Below are 26,875 nucleotides of genomic sequence, written 5' to 3'. Positions count from 1 at the left end.
CACTTGGAGGGAAAGTAAAAAACTTGGGCACTTGGAGGGAAAGTCGAAAACTTTAGTGGGTTAGTGTGATTTATCTAAACCTTTGATTTTTGGAGGGTTGGGTATTCATGACATGCATAAGTTTAACTTGACTCTTCTTGCTAAATGGCGATGAGTGATATGCAAGAGGGAAAACAAGGTGTCTGTAGTGTTTGCTAAGAAATATGGTCTTTCGGAATGGCCTTGGAATTGGATCTGCTTTAAGCCCTTTCCTATTTGCTATAGTGATGGATGAGCTTACGAGATCAATTCAAGAAAATGTGTCGTGGTGTATGTTGTTTGCAGATGATATTGTTTTGATTGATAAGTCTAGAGTTGGGGTTAATGCTAAGTTAGAATTATGGAGACAGACATTGGAAGCAATAGGTTTTAAGTTGAGTAAGAGTAAGACAGAATACATGGAATGTCGGTTTAGTAAGCAACAAAGTAGTGATGAGAGTGTAGTAAAGCTTGGTGAGCAAGAAATATCGGTGGATGATTGTTTCAAATATTTGGGATCTATCATTCAAAAGTATGGAGAAATTGATGGAGATGTAAATCATAGGATAAAGGTTGTGTGGATGAAATGGAAAAGTGCAACTAGAGTATTGTGCGATCGTAGAATGTCATTGCAGTTGAAGGAAAAGTTTTATAGGACGACTATTAGGCTCGCTTTATTATATGGTACGGAATGTTGGGCTGCCAAGAGACATCATATTCAAAAAATGAGTATAGCTGAGATGCATATGCTTAGATGGATGTGTGGAAATACAATAAAAAATAAGATTCGGAACGAGGAGATACATAAGAAGGTAGGTGTTGCACCCATTGAAAATAAGATAAGAGAGAATCATTTACGGTGGTTTGGACATATTCGGCGAAGGCCTAATGATGCTCCAGTTAGAAGGATGGAGAAATGGGAAAATATATTAGTTAAAAGAGGTCGGGGTAGGCCTAGGAAGACTTGGATGGAGATGATAGGAAAGGATATGAATGCTTTGAACCTCACCGAGGACATGGCATTGGATAGAAATGATTGGAGGAGAAGGATTCATGTGGAAGACAGAATGATTTTCTTTGTTGGTTCATATCGCCGACCCCAATTGTTTTGGGATGAAGGCGTAGTTGTTGTTGTTGTTGTTGGAATGGCCTTGGAATTAGGTGCATAATTATAGGTGGCAAAGAGGTTCGGGTATTTGAAAGGGATGGGCTGAAATTATTGCTACTTTAAGGTGGATATCAGTAATGGGAAGCAAACGCACTTTTGGCAAGATGTGTGGTATGGTGATCGGGATTTTAGGCTTGAATTTTCGGACTTATACCAAGCTGCCCGAAGACACTTTGCTTTGGTCAAAGATGTCTACTTAGCTAGCCAAAATGATTGGGATATTGTTCATGGAAGAGACCCGCCGAAAGAGGTTTTTCAGCATTCGACTAACATCATGTCAATCCTTCATGCAGTTCAGTTGTGGCAGCAATTTGATTGTGGCTTGGAAACTCACTAAGGATGTTACATACTCTGCTGCATCGCTCTATTTTGGTCACGAGCAGCCCGTCGGTTGTTTTGATGCCTAAAGGGGCGCTATGGGGGTGGCCTTCCTTATCGTGCCTCTTTGACCGGTTGGCTTATTTTGTATGAGAAAATTTAAACTGATCATGGTTGAAGTGCAAGAGATTCCACTTAGCGAGCCGGTGTACACTTTGCCTTCAACATGAAGAGGATGTTAGGCATATTTTTTGGCAATGCCCTTTCATCATCTATCTGCGATCGCAAACATGGGAAGACCTCCATATTGCTTGGGACGATATTTGTTTTCCTAGAGAGGTGATGATTGCGGGTTACCTTGAGAATCACCGTTCAGAGTGGACCTTTGTGTGGCGAGTTTGGTGGCTGACGGCGTGGAGACTCACCTGGCTGGAACCGAACAACATAATTTTCAATGGGACCCAGTGCTCTCCAGATCAGCTGCTCTATTGAAAACTAAAATTTCTTGGAGGGTGCATAGAAAGTGGCATCACAAAGGAATCAATTGGCTGAGTCCACGACGCATTATGGTTTAGAAAACTTTATTTCAAGTTGCAGGAAAAGGATGGACAAGCACTGTTGTTTTGTTGTTTATCCTTTCTTTCCTGTTTACTTAAGTCTTTTTTATGCTCTCTTATTTTTGTGATTTTTCCTTTATCTGAACGGTATGCGCATGAAGATTGCATTAAGGGTGGTGGGTGATATCTCATCACTCTCACTTTCATCTGTATGGCTATGAATACTGCAATCTCAATGAAATTAATCTTCTTTCAAAAAAAAATCTCTTAGAGAGCTTTTGAACTCCAGTGATTTTTGTTCTCCTTTCATAGTAGTGCAATCTCAGTTTATAGACAAATGCATCAGGCACAATTATGTAAGTTTCTCAAGTTCTCAATGAGTGTTGTTTTATAGGAATTCGAGTCCTTTCTTTTGGAGGGTGTCATTTCGAGAAGGCTTTGGACTTGACATGTTGAGGGCCTGGTAAGGTTAATGTTATGATTTCATAGGCTTTGCGGAGTGTCTCAATGCAACTTTGTTCATAATTATGCTTTCAGTGAGTGTGGCTTTTTCATACTCGACTCAGATGTCAATCATGGCAAAACTGAATCAGTTAGAACTTTCAAATCATGTTTTTTGTCTTTTACTTAAAATAGGGAAGTCCAAAGACACTTAGATTAAGCCTAGTCCCTCCCCCAGTATCTGTGTATACAGTACTTAAAATAGGAAAGTTGTGCAATAGCAGGCACCATGCTGGACGGTCAATCTGTTCTCCAAACCCCATGATCAAGACAGAGTACAGATCAAAAGGTCAGATCATATACTCTCATATGTGGAACTAATCTAGCATTGGCACACAACTTGGACTCAGAAAATTATCTCCTATTTTCATGGTACATGAAAGCTTAAATAATTTGTCCTATTTTCCCAACGTGAAGCGGCAATTATCTGATAAATTTTCCTAATTTATACATGCCATGCATTACATAATCTGTAAAGAATTAAAGATGGCCATCAATTCTTGGATGGTAAACCAAAATAATCTACAAAAAAATGACTATTATTTATGAAATTTGGCATGTTCACGCAAATACCTACTAATTTACCATAATTATCCACCTATCCAAAAACACCGGTTCCTAACTTTTCATGGATCATTTTACCCTTTGCAGGTGTTTTACATGGACATGTGACATTCACACACCAAGATGATGCAAATCTCCTACCCAAAGTGGTTTCACACCTTTATGAGGAATACCAATGGATGTTCAGTGTATCTTTAGTGTGCATTTCCCGTGTTAGATTCGTAGCTTGTTTCAGCACACTTGAGGAGATCTCGATCTATTAGTCCCATATGTTGGTATTTATTAGGAGGTTAGCGAAGTAATTGGATCATTTTGAATTCGCTCACTCATTCATAAGAAGTCAACAACTATTAAACGCGTAGCTAAGGAGACACACATCTATTAGTCTCAGATGTTGGTATTTAATAAGAGGTTAGCGAAGTAATCGGATCGTTCTAAATTCACTCACTCGTTCATAAGTCAACAACTATTAAACATAGTTGAGGAGACACACATCTATTAGTCTTGAATGTGATGGTATTTAATAGAAGGTTAGCTTATTCATTGGATCATTATGAATTCACTCACTCAAAATTAACAACTATTAAATTGAGGAGATGCACATCCATTAGTCTCAAAGATTTGCATGTATTTGTCTAAAATGTGATGTCATATATATACTAACCCTTAGACAAAAACATTTTTCATTCGAACTTTCATAGTTGCTTAGGGTTTTGTTGTGCAGTGGGTTTATTGTCCCATTCTTCAGTCTGATTATCGGTGAGATTCTTGCTAGTATTGGTTCACCCTTTAACAATGCCCTATAAATGTCGTTGTTATTGGTCAACAAATGCCATTTTCTTTCAGTGATTTATTCACATCATAGTTGGGTGAACACGTAGACAGGATTAATTTTAGATCATAGTTGGATGATACTTCAAGGAAGAGGTGGCTCCCACACACCACATGCCATTGTAGCTCCAAAGCCATCCATGGCAGCCTTAGATAAATATTAATCCAGTACTTCTTTATTATAATTAAAAGTTTATTATTGACATTCCTATTAATATTTGTTTTGTTTCTTACTACAAATTAGCAACTGCAGAATCTTTTCAATGCAAACGTTGAAAGAACAAATGTGTAGCCCACCAAAGGCAAATCAAGCAATGAAAGGTGTTGATGACTATCAAGCGTAAAACACAAGGAGTACTTGTGCACAGGTTTGTCCAAGGTTTTGTTTTGCTTATGCTCTTCTCGCAACTTAATCATATAAGGTTAAATTTATTTTCTAAATGCTACAACATTGACATATCCATTAAGGTTGAACTAAATCAACACATCATAACAAACAAACAGAAAAATCCATCTCTTACACAACTCATCAACTTAGAATCTTTGTTAATCAGGAATACAAGTGAATTTGGATCCACATTTGGACCCACTAATAACTCATCTTCCTCTTATTATTATGAAATAGTACAAATGCATGAACATTGTCACCATATTCAATCGTATCACCATGAAGTACAACTTACTACAACTTGTTTCTTCCTATTTTGACATTGTGTTGAAGATTTGGTCATTTGAGTGTTTTTCTTCTTTGTTCCATGCTGCCCTGCTCTTGTCATGTCTTTCATGGTAAATCTCATTCACTGCATGAAGCCAAATTCATAATTACATAGTTGTATGAAAGTAAAGAAAATAGGATAATAATTTTTTCTTCAATGTAACAGTACGACATACTTTTAATGATGATGCCGCCTATTATGGCCAACCTCACCACATATGCTACAATTATATGACATGACTTCCTTTGGTGTTGTCTTTCTTCTCTTGACTTTAGGATTTCCTAGTTTGTGTGTCACTTTCTGTAGAAGAAGTGGAAGAAGAGGTTTTGTAGGGATATGTGGAATATTATTATCTGCAATTGACATAAATAGGAATGTATTATACACAACTTTATATGTTTCAACCTTATAGCATTCATCACAAAAACTTCTATCATCTTCCTCTCATATTGGATGCATGCAATTTCATGCTCATATGGAATCTCACTGACCTGCCACTCTAGACATGAGCTTGTATGCTTCTCAAGATCAACATTGTAACCATGATTTCGATCGTGAACCTCGTATTGACGATGAAAGCAATGTATGACATTGACATATTTTTTGTGTCTTTTCTTAGTTTATCTACATTTTTTTCACATGAGCAACAACAATGTTTGTCATTTTTTGCCTGTCTCTTTCTGTTTTTTAAACAATGTCATCAACATGAGACAAAGTCTTTCTATCATATAAATCAAAGGCTTTTCATGCAAGGGTAGAATCCATGCATTGGATGTTAGCAGTTGTATCTTTTTCCTGAGAAATAAGAGTGTGCCTAATATGTTGGATCCATATTTGTGGCAATGTAATCATATGCAACTTGATCTTGTTCTCGTACCTTCTTAAGAAAGTATAAAAAATGTTTTTTCTTCGTTGTTTGTGATGTGTTCCACCAAAGTACAATCATAGGTGAACCAAACATTGATGTGAAATTGGTCATCAGGTACTTCACGTAATATTCGATGTAACACGTACCTTGCCACACAGTGGGAACAACATACAATAGCCTTGGATGCCTATCTGAGATCACTATCAACTATTTTCTCTTGTGAAAAGAGTCAAAGTGGTGAGTTCTTGCTTCACACCTTCTAGAAACCATTCTCATGAATCTTTGTACTCCTTATCTACCACTACAAAAGCTTTGGGAAACAACTCACCACATGGATCCATACCAATAACATAATGTTCTCACGTATTTCCTTTTGAGAAACATTCTCACTACCATAAGAATAAGGGGATACCCTTATAGAAAATGATCAATGCATAGACAAAAATATAAGAAAATGTACTTAAATCTTCCTTGTCTATCCCTCTTGATAGCCCCTAGAGTTTCATGGTTCACTCTCATCAAGTGATCTAAATAGGCAGAAAGTTTAGTGAAGAATTCTTTGAATATACCATACAATGCTACCTTTATACATTTCCTTCTACGCCATTCCCGTTTATAAGTAACTTCCACACTTTCCTCATGACTGATGTCATTCGTGATTTGTCTTGGAGTCATTTTTGGGTTATAATACAACCTATCACGAATGACACCTGAGATACAAAGAAGGGATGTTCTCTACTTGAAGGTTGTTCGACGAACAACTATAAATATGATTGCTTACATACATTTTTACTTGAAAGAAAGAAGATCTATGAACCCTGGTGCAATGGATCATCCATGTGCAATCCTCCACGCTTTTTTTATTTTTTCTTATGCATACAACAATCACTCTTTGTTTGTCTCCCCTCATGTATTTTGTTTTGTAGTTATTTCTTATTATGTGATTTTTCAAAAATTCATGACACTGGTGTTTGCATCATTAACATTGATGTCATGATCACCCAACCCGACGACAGTGGTAATGGCAAAACAATTCGACTGCAGGGCCCACCCGACCCCGCAACGATGGCAATTCGCAGACCTGCCTTTCTTTCTTTTTCTTTCCTTTTTTTTCCTTCCTGTCAGAGCAAGGGAGTGGGGTCGACCCCTCACAAGTGAGTAGGGAAGATAGGGGAGAGGACATCTCTTCCCGCTCTGGCCGAAAAAATGGAGAGCGGCCTGCCAAAAATTAGGAGAGAGGGGGGCAGGTGGCACACAGAGGTGCGACAAAGGGGGTGGCTCATCTGGGTCACCTCTGGTTGAGGAGGAGAAGAGGCAGGGGCGCGACAAAGGGTGGCCTCTATTTGGGGCTGCCCCAGACTGAAGGGAGGGGAGGTGGCAAAGGAGGTAGGGCAGCCTCTCTACTGCCGGAAGCACACAGAGAGAGGGAGGTGCTGCCCTCTTTGCCGAAAAACACCGAAAGGGAGAGAGAGTCGAAAGAAGATCAACATTAATACTCATGAAGATCAACAAAATGTTGAACCCATGAACCGAACAAAATAGAAAACAAAACTAAAATATAGAAAAAACAAAAGCTAAAGAAAAAGAAACTACAGACAGCTAGCAACAAACAACAAAGCCAGCTCAACCAGGATCCGCTGGATTAGAAGAAACCACCGTTGAGTGGATGTTGTTTAGATGAAAGGAGAGGTCTCTAAGATGCATACGTAAAATCGCATATACGTCAACCATGATTTTATAGACAAGATGATTAAGGGTGACCGGAAATTGACGAAAAGTAGCATCATTGCGTGCCATCCAAACAAACCACCAAGTAGTAAGCAACCATGTCTTCCAGATCAGTCTCCACCGCTTGCATCATCTAATTTCAATAGGGCTCAGGAGCATATCAAGCACAAAAGACTCCTCTTTGACAATTACGTTCGAAGATCTCCGTGTCCTATTAAATAGGGCCACACAGATTGGGCATGACCAAAATAAATGAAAAGTAGTTTCTTCAGCAGCTTGACACAACACACACCAACTTGGAAACTGAAAGCCCAACTTCTTTAAATAATTGTGAGTCTGAACCCTATCATGCAAAATTAACCAAGCCAAGACCCGAGATCTTGGAGAAGGGGCCTTACTCTATAACGCACACTCAGGAAACCAATCTGCCCCTGGGGGGAGCAACGATTTATACACTTTGTGGGTGTGGAACGCACCATTTGGTGTAATCGCCCATTGCAACCACTGATCATAATTTCTAGCATCCCTAGTTTGATCTCTGAAGGACGATAAGGCTCTCAGCCACATGCTTCGCAAGTGCGAGATCGCCAACCCCCGGGTTCCATGGCGAAAATGAGATAAATCAGGAGCACCATATTTAGCATGAAGCAAGCAAGCACATGGAGAGCCTGGTTGATGGGCCATCCAACATTGCTTGGCCACAAGAGCAATACTCCTCTGTCTTGGAGCAAAAACACCTAAGCCAGCCATACGACTAGGTAACACCACCGTTCACCAACCAACCAAATGGCGCTTACTCTTAAGTTGACACCCAGACCAAAGAAAATCTGTCATTAAACGACAAATTTGCTTCTCCACGCCCACAGGCATCACGAACATTGACATGAAGAATTCAGGGATAGAAGAAAGAACATGTCTGATTAAAGTCAGACGGCCAGCAATAGAGAGATAAGACGCCTGCCATGAAAAAAGCTTGCTTTTCGCTTTTTGAAAGGGAGAGAGAGGGTAGGAGGGGGATGGCGCCCTGCTCCCTATCGATAATAGAGAGAGACAAGAGAGGCAGGAGAGGTGGTGCACTCCTATTGGTAACCGAGAGGGTCACTCTACCCTTCCCTCTTATCTGGTTGAAAACAAAGGAGAAGAAGAAGATGAACGAAAGGGGAGAAAAAGAAGGTGTTGGCGGATGTTGCCGCCAGTGGGATATCTGACCGTTGGTGGAGGCGGTGATGGGTGGTCTTAATAGGCATAGAGCCACGGTAGTGTCACTGGTGAGGGAGGAGCAGGGCAAGGCGGTAGGGGAGCTCCAATTGGGGAGTGGCGCAAGGGGATGCGACAGGGGTGACCCCATCTGGGGTTGCCTCCAGTGGCTTCCAAACAAAGCAGAAGAGGTTGCCTTTGGCAGGGGCACCACCAGCAGTGGTGGTCTTGCCAAAAAATAGAGAAGGGTGGCAGCGTACGCAGTAAAGAGTCGAGAGCGGTGAGAGAGAGTTGCAGAGAGAGATTGGTATGGTTTTATGAAGAACCATGGGGGGTGTTTAAATAGAAAAACAGAGGATCATGTGGCGGTGGGGTCTTGGTAGGTTGGGTTAAGTGGATGGGTTGGGTTTGGGTTAGAACTGGGTGGATCCAACTCCAAACCCAAAGCATATATTGTAACGACCCAATTTTTTAAATAAAAAATTTAAAGATTTTTTTTATCTTCTATATAATTTTCAAGAGAAATAGAAAAAATTATTTTTAAACATGGTTCAAGCCTTGGGTGGTTACAGTTCTCAACTCACACGTGGAAGACTAGAAATAACTGAATCAAACCATGAATTGAATTGAAATAAATCAAAGTACTAGTTGATGATGCATGAAATGCATCATATTTTAGTCATTACTTGCATGCATCTAATTGCAATTTCATGATTTAAATCCATGATTAGATTGTTATAAGGTTCAAAGAGTTGTGTTTCGAATTTGAGCAAAAACGAAGTTAAAATCAGGAAGTTATACGCATTTCAATGTTCTGGAGCGAAAGCGATAGCGAATCAGGTCCAAATCCGACCCAAAATTAGCATTGTGGGTTTTGGATCAAACAAGATCCTAATATTCATTCCTAAACCCATATCCATCTAAATTCATGTTCTACAAAATTCAAATTAAGTCAAAATAAAGGGGCATTTTTATGCCAAATACAATTTTGAAGAGTTTTTGAGGGAAAATAAATTTCATGGAAATATAAGAGGTGTTTTGAAAAATTCTAAAAAGTAGCTTGCTGATCCTCCTCATATGGGACGTGTTTTCCATAGAGAGGTTTTGTCCATGGCTGAAAGAACAAAAAATCCTACTTTGTTTCTTGCACCTAGTCTAACTCTTCTTCGTCGGAATCTGGCAATATTTTCTCTGCTATCATTCCATCCTTCTTAGTCCTTCCTTTTTATCTTCTCTAAATTTTTTGTACATCTTTCTTCATGGTTGCTGCTTTGTTTTTTCAAAGATTTAGCAGACAAATGGTGTGATTCATGCTCGAGTAATCAAGCACTATCGAAGATCTAGTCAGCCTTCTTGCATCTAACAATCGGATCTTCTTCTTACGAGCGTTTTCGCTCTTCTTTCCTCTACCCAACCACTGTGAAACCTGCTGGATTTTTGCAGACTTGAGAGCAGCCATTGAAGGACGTCTTTGGGAGGTTCTGGAGACCATGGTCTGCTCTTCTTGCACCTACACTCGTCGGGCTTCCGAAAGGTAAGCCTTCTTGCATCTAATCATGTGGTTCATCATGCCATCATGTAAACACAACTATCACGCTTGCATACTGCATATCATATGCATATTACAGTAAAATTTTAAGCAATCAAGAGCAATTATTTGTTCACAAGTAAACATGTCCCAATCAAGGAATGTACATAATAGGAAATTATCTGATGATCACAACTTTGTAGGTCTGCACACAAAATAGAATCAGACCGACAAAAATTCATGAGCATACCCTTAGGTTTTAGATTTCATATCCAAGTGACAGATCATAAAAAAATGTTTTTGTTTACTTACAGTAAATCACGAACTGAAACCTGTTTTTCTACTCTCACATAATATTGCAGAAATTAGTTCCTCAAATAAATTGATACCAACATCAATTCGAGTGGATTTTGTCTCTCAATTTTTTTTTATTATATATACATGTGTTAGATTTTCAAATTAAATGATTTTATTGAAAAATTCTATCATATGAATTTTTGATATTTTCTAGATCGAACCCTATATGAGATAGTCCCAGATCTAGATTTTCTGCTGAATCCTAAACTTCACCAGACTTGTGCGAACTTTTGAGATTTATAGATAATGAATCTAAATTTTTTATTACTTTTTTCATATTCATCCACATCTCAACTATAACATATCCAAAATTCAGCCAACAATACCAAACCATTGATTTATTGAAGTTTTTGCAAAACCGACTGTCGAAGTTTGCTTTGCACACAGGACATAATTTTTGTCTTGTGTTGCAGCAGCCATAACCCTCAATTTTGTAACACCACTAGAGCCCAATTTTTTTTTGAGACACCTCTCAAATGTTTAAAAGGTCTCCATAAAAGGATTTTGCCAGAGATGATTCAGTTTGAGAGCTAAAATTATTTTACCACGATGAATCAATTAAGAAAATCATGACAACATATGCATCACAATGTATAACATGATAAATATAGGAAAAAACATAAGTATCAACATGCAATATTGATATACAATCATGCATCAATCATATATATAGTATCTAATCATCATATAGATTCATAAAAATATCATACAATTCTAAAACATGCTTCAGATCCTAAACTATCAATATAACTCATGATTTATATATATAATAACTAGTTAAAGATGCTAGCACACAAAATCGTTATAAAACACGTGAAAGAAATTTGTAGAAACATGATTCATACTGTAAACACATGGAAGAAAACAAATATTCCTTTAGTCATAATGAAAACAATTACCTACTAATCTTAAATCATATATGAACATAAAACAATGTGTTTCACACTACCCACTTTTCTGGTTTGGTAGTTTGGGCATAATTTTACTGAAAATGTATTTTTAAATCTATTTTAAAGCATGATATTGATTTTAAAATAAATTTAAAACACTTTTCTAACTTGTTTCAGGTTCGATCCACCATGGACCAGCCTGTAGAATCGGTAAGACGCATGATCTATGCACTTGTGTTTGATCTATGGCTATAAATAAGATGAATCCTACCTTAACCGGGTTTTTTTATGTGCTAACGCCTTCGTCTCTCATCTTAGCACATTGAAGCAACTTTAATGGCTATTGAAAAAACTCAAAAATAAAAGAAGGACGAAGAAGATAGTAGAGAGAGATTAGAGAATTTTAATGAGAATGAGAGAGAGATAACTAACCTTGTTAATCCTTCTCATGAGGATCTCTATTTATAGATGGGCTTAGGCAAGAGTCTTATTTCTAATATAAGAGGTTAATATCTATTATTTTTTATTAATAAAAAAAGAAAATAAATTATGAATCCTAACTCATTAAATTTTGAAATTAATTAAGTTAGAGAAGAAAAGTGGGGACTTTTTACCCTAGCTTGCGCTCTAGTGACATGATAACCTTTTCGGAGGCTTACAGACTCAAAGACTCAATAAAATTTAATATTTAAATAGTTGATTTGATAGCCCTCAAAACATAAATCGTCATGGTGATCCTAGATTTAATAGTATGTACATGGACTGACAAAAAAAATAGTTGATGCCAAAAAATGCTTATTTTTTATCTATAATTAGGCATGAACTTCGATCGACTATAGAACACTCAAATCGCATCCAATTTGGGCATATAGATAGTCGATCTTAATGCCTTCAAGATAAGGAACATCAAGGTCAACTCTGATTTAATAGGTGATCTACCAATTAATCAAAATTTCTATCAGAACAATAATGATGTTGTTCAGAGCGTCCCACTGTATGGGTCCAATCTATTTGAGATTGGATCTGTAAGACCCGTATTTTTTCAGCAAAAAATCCGAATAAATCTATGAGATATTTTATGTAAAAATGGTATATAAACCTGAAATACGAAATAAATAGATTTCAATGAACCAATTATACTTATAGCGTTCGTATCTTCGCAAATATGTGCTCAATCAATAAGGGAGCCATAACTTCCTCCCTAAGTAAAATTAGGAGATTTCAACAAGCCACCTTTTTTAGTTTCGTTGATATAAAGAAAATGGTATACTCATAAATTTTTGTAAAAAATATCGACAAAACTCCAAAAATCTGCGGGACTCACAAAAATATCCGATGGGTCCCACAAAAATATCTCACCAAAAATATCTTGTGGGCCCCACATAAATATCCCATGAAATTAATTAGGTGGGCCTCACAAGGATATAGAAGTCATTTGGTTGCTTTATGCCCAAGTTTGGTTCTAGGATCAAGTAAGGAGTTTTGGATTGGATCCACACCATATATGGATCCAAGATCCATATTTTTTCCTATAAATAAGAGGAGACCCCCCTCCTTTAAGAAAAAAATTCAGCCCTCCCTCTCTCTCTCTCTACCTCTTTCTCTCTCTAGAACCTCTCCTACTTAGCCCACCTGTAGTGAGCTTGGACCTATTTTAGCCCAAGCTGAGCCCAGTTGGTCAAGACTCACTTGACTTACCAGGTTAGCTTTTCTCTCTCCTCTTTTTTTTGGTCTTAGCCTAGGTCAAACTCACTTGATATAGACTTAGCATAGTTAGGGTGGGCTTGGACCCACTTAACCCAGTTTGGATATGACCCCATAGTCCTGCCGTCTTGATCTTCTAAATTATTTCCTTGCCTAAACCTAACCCATTCGACCAAACCTAACCTAGTTGAGGTAGGTTCGAACTTAGACCTAAGCTAGGTCTAAACCGGTTCTTGATTTAAATTGTGTCGGATAGTCGTTTTGTTGAAAGTTGCAAGCGACACTCTTATTAATTGTGAGAATACTGAGCGCAAAGGATGTGTTGACCATGACATAGGAGTGCCTCAACCACTTCATTGAAGCACAACCACATGTCTTGGTAGGTTTGTGCACTAATCAGTGTCAAGGTTCTACTTTTTTTTATATATACGTATATGTTGTTCGCATATTAAATATATATGTATTTGTTTATGCTTTTAAAATTGTTGTCGCATCGAACGATGCCAAGGCTTCTGTTTTCTGCAAATATATATGTATTTGCTTATGCTTTTAAAATTGTCATCGCATCGAACGATGTCAAGGCTCATGCTTTCTACATATTACATATATATGTATTTGCTTATGCTTTTAAGATTGTTGTCATGTCGAACGATGTCAAGGCTCCTGCTTTCTGCATATTACATATATATGTATTTGCTTATGCTTTTAAGATTATTGTCGTGTCGAACGATGCTAAGGCTCCTACTTTTTGCATATATATATATATATATATATGTATGTATGTGTGTGTGTATTTGCTTTTTGCAACTTATTTAGTTCGGTTTCCTCCACCAAACATTAAATATGCTTTCATTTATGTCATCGCTCTATATCGCATAAGCTTCTGTTTATATTATATATAGCTATGCATAAATGAGTGTTCAAATGAAGATCAACTTCTATCGCCAATGTGATTTCATATGCCACTTCTCAATCAAGATTCTGATTAACGAAAGAAGCCCCTAATGGAAAAGCTTCGCTCTTGCATAAAACTGTTTTTTCATAAAAACCTAAGTCACTTGCGCATGGCCTAACTAAGGCCTAAGGTTCCAATGAACCACGATAGATGCGAAGTATGCACAATAGTGTGCATATATCCTCAATTTAAGCATAGCATTTTCTCCGTCAAAGAGAGGAAATGTTGCCAAGTTTTCTGAAAAAATGATCACCGAGCTTAAAAGAACACAACACTTTCTTCATCAAAGAGATGAAGTGCTGCTGAAATTTCTAAAAAAAACTCAACAAAGCTTAAAAAGAGTGTAGCACGTACTCCATCAAAGAGAGGAGGTACTATCCAATTTCTAACAAGTACTTTCTATAAGTAGAAAGGGTTGTCATGCTTCCTTAGTTAAGCAGAGGAAGTGTTGCCAAAATGTTTGGCAAAATACTTGCCTGAACTAGTTTGAATGACATGATGATGCCCCTATTGTTGAAACGCTGCAAGAATGGCTCGTTCCACCTTCGCTTGTAAGGGCCAGTGCACCAAAGCAGTTGTTACGCCTTGACTCAGCCAAGTGTTTGTTGCGGCTACATAAGCCGAGTAGTCTATTCGATGTGATCGTGGTACATGCATGTTCATGTAAAATAATGTTGTACAACTAGACTCATAAGGGCCGAAATGCCAGAGTTTGTTGTCCACCCGAAAGAGGTAAAGTGCTCGTGAAGGCTGTAGATGTTGAGAGTTGAGTCATGCATGCATATGAATAAAACTTAATGATAGTTTTTGGACCATATGGTTGGACCGTACTTCAGAATACTAAATGGGGTTGGGGTACATATTCCCTTAATGCAGAACACACTGGTTGCCCGAGTGGCATTCGAATATCCTATAAAGAATGATTATGTTGTCAAACTCCTTCAGAACATGCGCTAGTTGTGGCAGGCAGTGATGGTACAGCTGCGAGTGACACATATTTATTATGAACCAAAGGGTTCAATGGACCTCACTGTCACTCAGGAGGTTTGGAGGTCGGGTTATCCTTAAGATCTGAGGATTGAACCCCACTACTGTAGTAGATGATGCATCTGAAACGACTTGGTGGGGTTATCCTGGTATAAATTCTACCACCCCATTATGAACAAGGTTATCAGACCTCTGGGGTATCTAAAATACATGAAATAATAAACTCCCAGATAGCTTCGTTGACGAAAAAAATAAGTTTTCCTGTGTACCAGGGGATGGACGAGTTAATATCGAAACAATGCATTAGTTCTAGGTTCAGTGATGTATGAATGTATAAATGAATGGGCATTATTCTAATAAGTCTTGCATAACCTTGTGGAAGGTGTTGAGATCGGTATACTACTGGACCAACAAGGCAAAAACCTGTATTGTATCCACACCACTAAGCTAAGCTCGAGGAGCTCTCGCTTAGATTCATGGGATATGGATATGCCAAGTCATAGAGACTTGAGATTAATGTTTCAATTGAGGCCCTAAAGAGGCTTATGTGATATACGTCAAGTCTTGGAGACTTGAGCATAATGTTCTAATTGTGACTCTGAGGAGACTTTCGCAATATATGCTAAGTTGTGGAGACTTGAGCATCGTTGTTGTGAACTGTGGCTCTAAGTGGTCTGTGTATTTTCACGAGTTTATACTTGTTTTGTTATAAATGCTTTTTTACCAGACCAACAATGGTTCTGACCCCGTTTAATGAGGAATATATGTATTGAATCTGTGATGCAATATGTGGAGCAAGGTGGTATCGAGTTTCAGTGTTTCTCCAGACAGTGTTGTATTGTTTCCTTTATAGAAACTAGTTTTATAGAATACTACTTTTCTAAGCAGTGATATTTGTAATAAACAACTCATTTTTATAAATAAAACACTTTAATGGTCAATGAGTACTTGGCCACATATCTGTGACTTGTCCAGTGTTTTCTGAAATCGATGACTCATTATCGTTCATTTTCGCTGCTAAAAACATTTTTTAAGTTTCGCTGCAAAAAAAAAATCGTGAATTTTTGACCAAGTAATGTTTTGGAAATCTAGGGCATTACAGGATCAAATAACCAAATCAAGTCTGGTCAAAACTTCTTAATTAAGAATTCAAACCCAAAATCTAATCCAAACCCACATTGAATCCAGTTAATATAGTTTAGATTCATATCCAATATATCTGAAATCCATTAATTAATCCAAATATGTATTGGATCCAAATACTAATATTTGGATCCATATATGACTTACCCAAAATCTATTATTTAAGAAAATACCAAATAATCTGGGATTCACCTGGAGGATCTCTACGCGTTCTGGAGTTGCCACTTGGTGTAGAGATGGTGCAAATGTCCATTATACCCATGACCACCTCCAGGCCCCTGTGGGCTCCGTATTGACACATGGTGCTCTACTGGATTGGGTGTGACCCTCTGGGCCCCATATGCCACTGCGACATCCTATTAGGACTCTGGGTTGGGTCTGAAATACAGTCTAGCCAATTTTGAAAAATCTATTTTTGGATCCAATCCAAGTGAAAAAATTTAAAATAAAGGTCGGTCCAATTTGAAAAATGCATTTTATGATTCAACCAAAATTTAAAAATGTGAAATCGGATCTCCTACGAGATCTACAGATCATAATGCATCTAACTAGAGTCCTAGTTCAAGTTAAACTCTTGCATTTTGCCTGAATTTAACCTGATTTTAACTCAAATTTAACTTGAATTTCACTCAAATTTAAAATTTAAGATAAATAAAATTCGCAGGTGCTACATATATAAGGGGGGCCTTGTATGGTGTTGGACTGGGTTGGGTCCATTTGGACCCAACTCTGTAATTATATATATATATATATATATATATATAGTGTGTGTGTGTGTGTGATATGGATTTGGATTTTAAAAAAATCCAAATCCTTTTTTAAGGTAGAATGCATTGGATTAGATCTAATTCCAATTCAATGCAATAGTGTTGTATTCTTGATTGGGTTTAGTCCAACTGAACCCAAAACCCAAAGTTATCCTATATGAGACCTACTTTGGGTCTTGTTTGAATCTTGGCTCCAATATAACCATTCATATCTCTATTTTGATATATATATATATATATATATATATATATATATATATAGGTCTTTACATGTTTGAGAATTGGTCCATATTTTTTTATCCAATTCTAGATCCAGTGTTTATTTATATGGATCTCAAATGGATCCAACCTATATTGGTGAATGGATCTATCTGATGGATCCAGTCTTATGATTTAAAGGTTTTGAGTGATTCAGATCTCTTCAGAGATCTGGCTCTAAATTATTCTATACTCAAACCGGGTTCATTGAATGGATTTGAGTCCTTGTTATGATTTTTCACAAAATTGGATCATACACTAGATCCAAACATGCTTAATTAGGAGATTGAGTGGATCCTACGCATGTCAAATGTATGATTCGAACTAGGTTTCATGGGGGTCGATCCACGTGGATCCTCCATCAAGATCCAAATCCAAAGGTATTTAAAAATCTTGTATTGGTTAAATAACTTGATAAACATTCAAAATTTCATCGATTATTAATTATCAATGAATTTCTGATAAAATACCAGGAATAATCTCTTATTATTTTTGAAAAATAAAAAAATTCACAAACTTTACATCTAGGATTGTCCATCTGCAATTCAAAGTTAACCAACCCCTGGCAGTCGAATCCTTTTCTTAGTCCTTTAAAGACCTTCTAGTCCAAGAATGTGGATGACGAACGACCAACTAGCCAGAATTGGAAACTCCTCTCACACTCAGAATGACACTGAGACATGATGTTGATCATTGCATAGTCACCCTCAGCATAAAACAATCATGGCAGGTGGCAGGATCTTTGGGACGAATTGTTGAATCTTGACCTTGAGCCAGAGGGGGTTGGAATGAAATCTATTGTTGAGGGAACACGAACTGACGGGGGTGAGTCAGGGAGAACAATGGAGGAAGGAGAACCAGTTAGAGCTTGAGCAAATGGAGCACTCCATATTTAGTTCTGCCTCTTGATAAAGTGCCTCATTGGAACACGAAGCGGCATGTCTTTCCCTAGAATATGAAGAAATATGGGACGAAACATGCAACCATATCAATGGATTGCTTTCTCACATTATAGAATACTCAAGAAACTAAACGACGGTGAGCAATTAAAAGAGGGAGACAGGGGAGATGATGGGAGAGGGAATAAAATCTTCAATAGATTTGCATGGAACCCTAGACATTCACTCAAATATCACGCAAATGGCTGACATACTCGAATTAAAGAATGAGATCCACCCAAAAAGGAGATTCATAGTTTTTTTGTGTGTACCTACTGACATTTGCACTAAAACCTCATGAACAAGAGACTTGTAAGTACTAAAACATTATATGTGCAACATCTAACATTAGCTTACAAAAACTGCAAATCCCTTTGAAGAGATGCACACTAAATATGCACTAACTGACATACTCGAATTAAAGAATGGGATTTGCCCAAAAAGGAGATTCACAAATATTTTGCGGGTACCTACTGACATTCTCACTAAAACCTTATGAATAAGACCCTGTAAGTACTAAAACGTTATTTAGGCAACATCTAATATTAACTGAAACAAGCTGCGAATGTCATAAAAGTGCAAATTCCAAAAATTATTTGCACATCTAACTACACAAGGAGATGCACACTAAAAATATGCTGACCTCCAAACATTCGTTGGTATTCCTCGTAAAAGTGTGAATCCACTTTGGGTAGGAGATTCACATTATTCTAGTGTGAATGTCGTAGGTCTGTGCAAATCACTTGTAAAGGATAAAATGGTTTAAAAAAATAGGGAATTGGCATTTTTGGCTACGCAGAGAATTTTTGTGAATTAGGTATTTGCATGAATGCACCAAATTTCATGGATAGTATGGTCGTTTTCTGAATAATCTACCTGAAAGATGCATAGAGCAATCGAAACTACACCAAAGGCTAATAAAATCAGACGAAGGGTGGTAAGGCCTTTACAAACCAATTGCAGTAGCGAGATAACAGTTCATGGCGGGTTACTTGGCTCTGCATACCACTTAGTAGGTGCACACTTTGCATCAACCGCCAGGTCAATCCCAAGAAAGTTGGTGCTATGCAAGGGCTTTGACATGCATCTCCACGACTATTCCTTTGGCAAGTTCAGCCGTCTAAGCCCTTCCAAAATCACATCATCATGTAATTGTACCAAAAGAAAACTCCCATTCTGGTTTTCTAGGTTTCATGTGATTAGGTCATACACTTGTGATATCGTTCTCAACGAGTGGGACAGGACGGCCTAACTATCAGAGTTACATACAAATTTTAACAGACAAAGATGATGAACACAAATCATGACTCCATTTGCTTGAGACTAGTTGCACCGTGTCGTTGACCTCTCTCTCTCTCTCTCTTACTTAACATCCACCCTCCTTGCCAGCCCATTTTCAGCCAGTGTGGCTGAGAGTGGTAGAAATGGTGCCACTCTTGCTGTAGCTGGAAATCCACTCTTGCTAAGTAACTCGCCACCCAAACCATTTCAGCGTTTCACTAAGTACATGCCGTCGCTTGTGGAACAAGCAAATAAACTAAACCCTCTATAGTTTTCATGGTTTTTATTTTTTCTTCATTTTCACGCCCCAACATGGAGAAGAGGCATATGGTTGAGTAATGATGCAATCACATTGCACAAGTGCAATGTGCCGCTGCACCTGATTGCCCTCCATCTGCTGTTGGGCCCACATCTCACAGGCTGTATGGGGCAGATGGAGGGCGCTCAGGTGCAGCAGAACATCGCATTTGCATAATGTGATTGGCACATAATGTGAAACCATGAAAGACGAACCAAACAATTTTTCATGTACTTGAAAAGTTTACAGCTAGCCGGTAATACATGTAACATCTTTGAGGTATATGTCTTAGCTCAAAAAGAAAAAGATCAAATGCTTAAGCCAAATTGAACTGCATAAAATAGATTAGTTGGTTCTATGATAAGTTGATCATGAGGACAAAATAATTGATTTGGTTTGATTGAGCTAAGTGTTTCGAATATTCTACTTTTAGGTCATGAGCATGAGCATCGTATATACAACACAGAATGAGCGTTGACACTTTTAGATGGTCAAATATGGAGTCTCATTTAACATTTCAAACTCGACCACCAAAGGCTCCTAGACAAATTTGAGAATTTTGTAGACTTTATACACAATACAGCATATTTTACAGTATGCACTCTAAATGTCCATCATCATTCTTCTCATTCTCCTTCCCCTTGGCTATACCATTTGACTTGGTCCTCCCGACCAGGAGCCATTCATTGTTATGTTGATGCTTGATTCAGTCTATGGTTTTGAATTTCATGTATCTTCTCTTGTGTTCACATCAGGCATAACATTGATCATTCTGTTGCTTGATGAAGGCAACTCTAGAGGACCAACGCTTTCATTGGAAGTACCACACTCTCTTTGATCATTAGAGGAAGATAGCTCTCTTGGATCTTCATTTTCACTGCAGCTAGTATGGTTCTTTTCATCCTTTGGCGAAGGTGGTGCCTCACAATTTTGATTATCTGCTTCCCTTGATGAAGACAATGGTTCCTGAGAATTCATATCTTCCTCAGAATTCATCTCTTTTGTTTGATTGCTTGGCAACTGTTGGCTACTCGAGTTTTTCTCAGGATCGAACTTCTGTGAAGCTAAATAATCAAGTGCTGTAACAACATCACCAATCAAAGGTCGAGTACTCGCTTCCTCTTGAAGGCACATAGCAGCAACAGCAAGAGCTTGATAAAGGCCCTTGATTGGATATCTCCCTTCAAGTAATGGATCAGCCATCTGAGGAAACTTTCGGCGATCCTTAAATAATGGTTGCGCCTACAGAAACACGTATGAGTCTTCAGGGTCATACCAATGAAAGAAACACAGAAAATAATTACACCATTTCCACATGGACGACATAGTACCTGGAGTTCTTAAAATGACCCACCAGCACATGAAGCAGAGGTAGATTTTAATTTAACTGTGGAATTTAATATGATCTTAAAGAGGTTAAATTGCTATCTTGTTCAGAGTTTGAAAAACAACTCAGGTACTCTTCCCATTTAGTTGGGCAAGTGAGCTTGGCTAAGATTCATCGTAAGTCTTAAGTTGTTTCATCTGGTGTTTAACATACACCGTTTACTCACAAAGTTTTTGGTAACTATGATCAGAATGAGTGAAATAACTTAACAGATTTTGTCAAGAACTTCAATATAAGAAAATGACCAACAATTTCTGAAAAAATCTGCATGTTATTCAATGTAATAATGGAAATAGATCTGAATCAATTATAAAAGCTCCAGAAAAGGATGCATAATCCAAAACAAACTAGTCACCATAATCATGCTAGGCACACGCTAAGAAGTTTAATGCTTGAACACAGAGACCATTAAAGGCAACTAAGCGTACTATGAATTCCTACAGATAAAATGCCTGATTTTTCATTATTTTAAAGCATTAATGTCCATCACATATGTCTCTATCAAGCTAAGATGCATCAAATGGTATCGCAACAACATGACTGCACAATCTATTGTTATTGGTGAGAAGAGTAAAATAGCCTAGCATGTATAAAAGATCATACCCAAGAAACAAGATTCTGCTCGCTTGTTGGTCTAGCATTGTCAACCGCCCGTCTTCCGGTGATAATTTCTAGAAGGACAACACCAAAACTGTACACATCGGACTTGGTTGTGAGTTGGCCTGTCATTGCATATTCTGGTGCACAGTAACCGTATGTCCCCATCACCCTTGTTGAGACATGGCTCTTGTCACCCACAGGACCATGTTTGGCAAGTCCAAAATCAGAGAGCTTTGGGTTGTAGTCTTCATCAAGTAAAATGTTAGATGCTTTAAAATCACGGTAAATGACAGGTGGGTTAGCTTGATCATGCAAGTACTCTAAACCTTTGGCTGCACCTTCAGCTATTTTCATCCTGATACTCCACTCCAAAGGCTTTTTATTTGGTGGCAAGTCTGAAAGAACAATATATTTCCTAATTAATTTAAATATAATGACGAGTTCTTTCAAGAAATTTTGCAATTGATGATGCAAGTCACTTCTTCGGTACTCTAAAAATTCAGATTTCCCAAGCGCAAGCAAAACCTTTTAAGAACGACTCCACATGATCCAGTAAAGTGGCAATTCAAGATATTTTGGGAAAATTTAAAGTTGATTGAACATTAACAAATTCAATTTAACATCAGTGTTTTCCATAAAAAAAAAAGAACACAAACGCTATTATTTATTGTACTACATTTCCAACAGCTATTACCATGATACAAGCATGAAAAACTGAGAAACATTAGGCCTACCAAGAAGATGATCCTCCAAAGATCCCAATGGCATGTATTCATACACCAAAATCCTTTGGTCACCATCTGCGCAATATCCAATGAGGTTTACAAGATTTGGGTGATGGAGGAGGCTCAACATCAAAACTTCAACAAGGAACTCCCTATTTCCTTGCAGCCCATTTCGGTCAAGCTGCTTAACAGCCACAACCTGAAGATACAGAACCATAAGTTAGTCATGTTCACCAGTGCCAGATTGAAACAGTGAAACAGGGTTCATTGAACATTATATCAATCCAGTCAATCAGCTAAGTCAGTCCTAATAAACCCATTCAACTTAGTAGGATCGACTAATGTTTCCAAGTAGTCCAGTTCATGTTTGTTGCAATCAGTAGAATCGACCAATGTTTCCAAGCCAGGTTGACAATACTACCATGCTTGGGATCTCTAGCCACGTCGATATCTTGTCGTGAAGCATTTTTAATTAAATAAGCAGCATTATTAAGATAGGAAAGAAGCACAATACTTGACCCGTGTTCTTAAGTACTCCTTTATAAACTCTTCCAAAACCTCCCTCTCCCAGTAAACAATCAGCTCTGAAGTTATTTGTAGCAGCCGCTAACTCATGGAATTTGAAAACTCTTGCAGTAATGTCACCATTACCAAGCTTTTTTATTTCCTCGGATATCAACTTATACCTGAAACTGTCTGCACCATGGCGTTTTTAGTAAATACAAGCAGCCACTAACAGACTAATATATCATTAAGATACTATAAAACTGTGAGAGAATTACAAAACAGAAATGATCCCCACTAATAATTTCCAAAATCTGAAGTATAAAACATTAATCCTTGGATGTTGCTGACGTGTAATTAGTACCAACCAGAAAAAATTACAAAAACAAGCAGACACTTAAAGCACATCAGAGTCCATTCCAACCTGTGATTGTTCATCCGTAAAATACACAGATTCAACACCAACATGTGGACTATAGAAATGATAGAATCAACCCTCAAAAGAAAGCTGAAAATTAACAATTATTGGACCACAACGAAGTCTCCATTCCTATCACGTGGTTATTCATCAATTAACTATATATCACTACGCATAAGCTAAAGCAAAACCAGTATGAGTATGATGGGAATAATGGAATTGACCCACTTACCATTTTTAAAGGAAACACTCTCGAACAATGTTGCTATTGGAATGCCTTCTCCCTTGTCGTCGCTGTTCGTTAAACGCTTGCCTTCATAAGGTTTAAAACAACAGAAGCAGCTCATACTCCCTCACCTTTATTGTCAATTCTCTGCACCCCTGACCTCAACTTTTGTTTATTTGCAATATTTTGATTGCTTAATTCCAATTTCACAGACAAGAGCAAAGTGATCATCAATAGATGCTAAAATGAAGAATCCAATTCAATCTATTGGAAAGAGAGAGAGAGAGAGAGATGAAAAAAATGGGAATTGGAACAGCAAACTGGTTTTAGAAGAGGAAAACAGTAAATAACAACGCAAGATGGTTAAAACCAAAATAACTGAGAAATGTTAGAGGAGGAGGAGAGGTGGAGTTTATGCGTTTGCGGGAGGGAGCAACACACGGCGTTTGTTTTGCATTGAATTCAGTAAGGCAAAAGGTAGTTTCCCATGGACAGCAATTGGTCATAGCTTTTTACTCTCTTGACCAAGAATGGATCGTGGGGAGGCCGTGGAATTGTTTTGCATTTTCAATTTAGTGCCTTAATATAGCCCCATTTCATTTTGACCCAATTGACCAAGTCAGCAGCGATGATTGGAAACGCCAAGATTGTAGGCACAAATCTAGTTGTTTGCCTGTCGCAACGTGTAGGAACCGTTACTGTTAAAGTGCTTCCAATGCCTTGTTAGAAAAGTTTTATAATTTATTATAAAGTTTAGGTGCATTTATTGCTTCCCAAAAAAAAACCTCTGAAAAAGGGTTTAGTCCCACATATAACCAATCACAATACACAGTTGGGAGAAAAAATTCTGGTATCGGTATCTGCCCTGAATGGTTGGGCCACCCCCACCTATTTAGCTGTATCGGCCTATACCAATACTCAACAGAATCGTTTTGCATCAGCCCAAAAATAATAAAAAAAAACTATTATGCATCAATCATAACATGACACATGTTAAAACCATTAAAATAATTTTAAAAAAATATTTTTGTTATTTTTTTATATTTATTAAAAAATAGCCGATTCAAGCCTGCAACATATCAAAATTCTGCTGATACGATGAGTATTGATCGATAAGCACCGATACTGATAACATTGGTTTAAATAGAGTTTTTTCTCTATGTTTTATACTTTGGTGACCCCTTGTATCTTGTGTGGCTCCTAGACATAGGAACGGACACGTGTGTAAGGGTGTTTAAGTGCTTGAGTCACAATGTAGCGCTTTGGTGGCACACTTGTGTGAGTTGCATTATGCGTTCATTTGTGCACAATGTGGTGCTTTGATGAAGCACTTTGCACTTTACACTTGCGTGAATCGCATTACACATACGTGTGTTTGGGTGCAAGGCACATTATGTGCGCATGTGTGTAAGGGTTCTTGAGACCTCAGTGTGGCACTTTGATAGCACACTTTGCATGTTCAAAGCGGGCAAAGCGCATTCAGAGGCTCTTAGATCTTTTTCATTGTACAAAGTCCACTTTTGACTTTTGACTGAGTTAACTTTGACTTTTTGTTCTCATTTTAACTTGGCCAGTTTGAGAACTTTTAAAGAGCATTTAAAATGGTGTTTATGGGGCTTTGTGACTGTTAACGGTTTTGAAGGTATTGAACCATTGATAAAAAAAATGAGTGACAATTCAGGGTTTTTTTTTTGTTCAATTTTTTGAATATTGAATTTATGGCCATTTAATCCATTTATCGCTTGCCAATAAACTAAGTCTGTTTGGATTATGGCTTTGGAAAAGTGGTAGCAGCAAAATCTTAGATTTCATAGCTACTACCACTTCTTAGAGGTGGTAGCTACCAAATCCACTCTTTAGTGCAAATATAAAATATAAGGGAGGGGGGGGTCGTCTCATTTCCTCTCCCAGATGCATAAACTCTTATTCCAGCTACTAGTTTCCAAACAACCACCACAAGGTAGTATGTATCTCCCAAATGCATAAACTCTAATCTAGCTTCTAGTTTCTAAATAGAGCCCTAAACTCTCTCTCTCTCTCTCTACATATATATATATATATATATAGAGAGAGAGAGAGAGATAGAGAGAGAGAGAGACGGCGTAACAGTGGATGCCTTGATTCTCTTTTCTTTTGTGATTTTTGAGCTTTAGCCCTGGGTGAAAATTGCCCATTTAGGTGGCCAAGAACCGCTGCTAAATGTTCATTTTTTGTATTTTCATTGCATGAATCAGTGACAGCCACGCATCCATTAATAATGAACTACTTATGTCGTCCACTCTCTTATACCCATCTATATATAATAATGATAGGGTGCTCTCAAAGCACCTACTCCCACCTAATAAAAGTTTTAGATTTTCAAATTTCTTGAACTTTTTTTTTTTGTTGATTGGACCCTATATATATAGATATGATCTATACACATTATTTATTTGAAAACAAGTTTTGGATTATGTGATTATAGAATATATGTAAGTCTTTTAAGACATTTAAAAATCAACGGCTCACAATGTATCAAAATTTTATGACTTAAAAATCATATTTCTATATCCAAAATATATGATGCAAATGATGATGCGTATGAAAAAAAACTATGTTGATTACATCCATATGGTTTGATTGAGAAGATACAACTTATAACTATGATCTCTAGTACGTGCTCTCGGATGACCATATTATTACTCATATATACGTATAGAGAGAGTGATGTGTACGCACTCATTTGGCCGTCCATCGATGACCACACAAAAAAGCAAAAAAAAAAACACATTTTTCTACTTTTTTATAATTAGCAGCAGTTTCTAATTGGTTGGGACAAGTCTGTCACTAAAGGGCCCAGCAAAAATTGGGGCTTTTAGTGACTGATTGTTTACCCGCACAATGATCCAAAATCATCGCTAAAAGCAAAAAATGTGCAAAAACAGCATTTTTTTGTATTTTTGCATGGGCCGTCCATCCAGACCGCAATGGATGGTGGCAACCACCACTATATATAGAGAGAGAGAAAGAAAGAGGAATGAGTAGGTGTGAAATGATAGGTGCTAAATGAGTTTTTCAGGGTTTGTTCATTTTATTTTTAAATTTTGACCGTACAAATGTGATCTATGTAGGGTGGCAATCAGGTCGGGTTGGCAGATCGTGTCGACGGGTTGGCGGGTCAGCATACCTCAACATGAACCCGACCCGTTTATTAAACGGGTCGGCTGTGGCAAACACGAACCCAACCCATTTATTAAACGGGTAACCCGACACAACACGGTTAACCCGTTTAATAAACGGGTCAGGTCGGGTAAACGGGTTGGCGGACGGGTTCGGGTAAATGAGCGGGTTGGAGGGTTGGGTTCGGGTAAACGGGTTGGCAGGCGATTGGTAAGGGGAGTGGTAAAGCCCGAGGGCACCTTTGTAAATTTGCCTCCTCTAATTATGGTTGGGAATCATTTTCT

At 37.8% G+C, this 26,875-nt stretch overlaps 1 protein-coding gene across 1 annotated transcript; it reads right to left on the bottom strand.

Moving 5' to 3' along the window:
• Window positions 1-20,298: 20,298 nt before the first annotated feature.
• LOC149830756 (putative serine/threonine-protein kinase PBL7) lies at window positions 20,299-23,553 on the bottom strand. The gene is made up of 5 exons (XM_090011815.1): window positions 23,439-23,553; window positions 22,799-22,980; window positions 22,294-22,483; window positions 21,563-21,954; window positions 20,299-20,814 (listed from the first exon to the last, which is right to left on the bottom strand). The coding sequence occupies exons 1-5, from the start codon at window positions 23,551-23,553 to the stop codon at window positions 20,299-20,301; spliced, it is 1,395 nt and encodes a 464-aa protein (XP_089867941.1).
• Window positions 23,554-26,875: the final 3,322 nt, after the last annotated feature.

Source organism: Nuphar pumila, chromosome 7 (assembly GCF_984573655.1).
Source record: "Nuphar pumila chromosome 7, dmNupPumi1.hap1.1, whole genome shotgun sequence".
In the NCBI taxonomy this organism is placed as follows: domain Eukaryota; kingdom Viridiplantae; phylum Streptophyta; class Magnoliopsida; order Nymphaeales; family Nymphaeaceae; genus Nuphar; species Nuphar pumila.
This window is presented reverse-complemented; position numbering and strand designations above follow the sequence as displayed.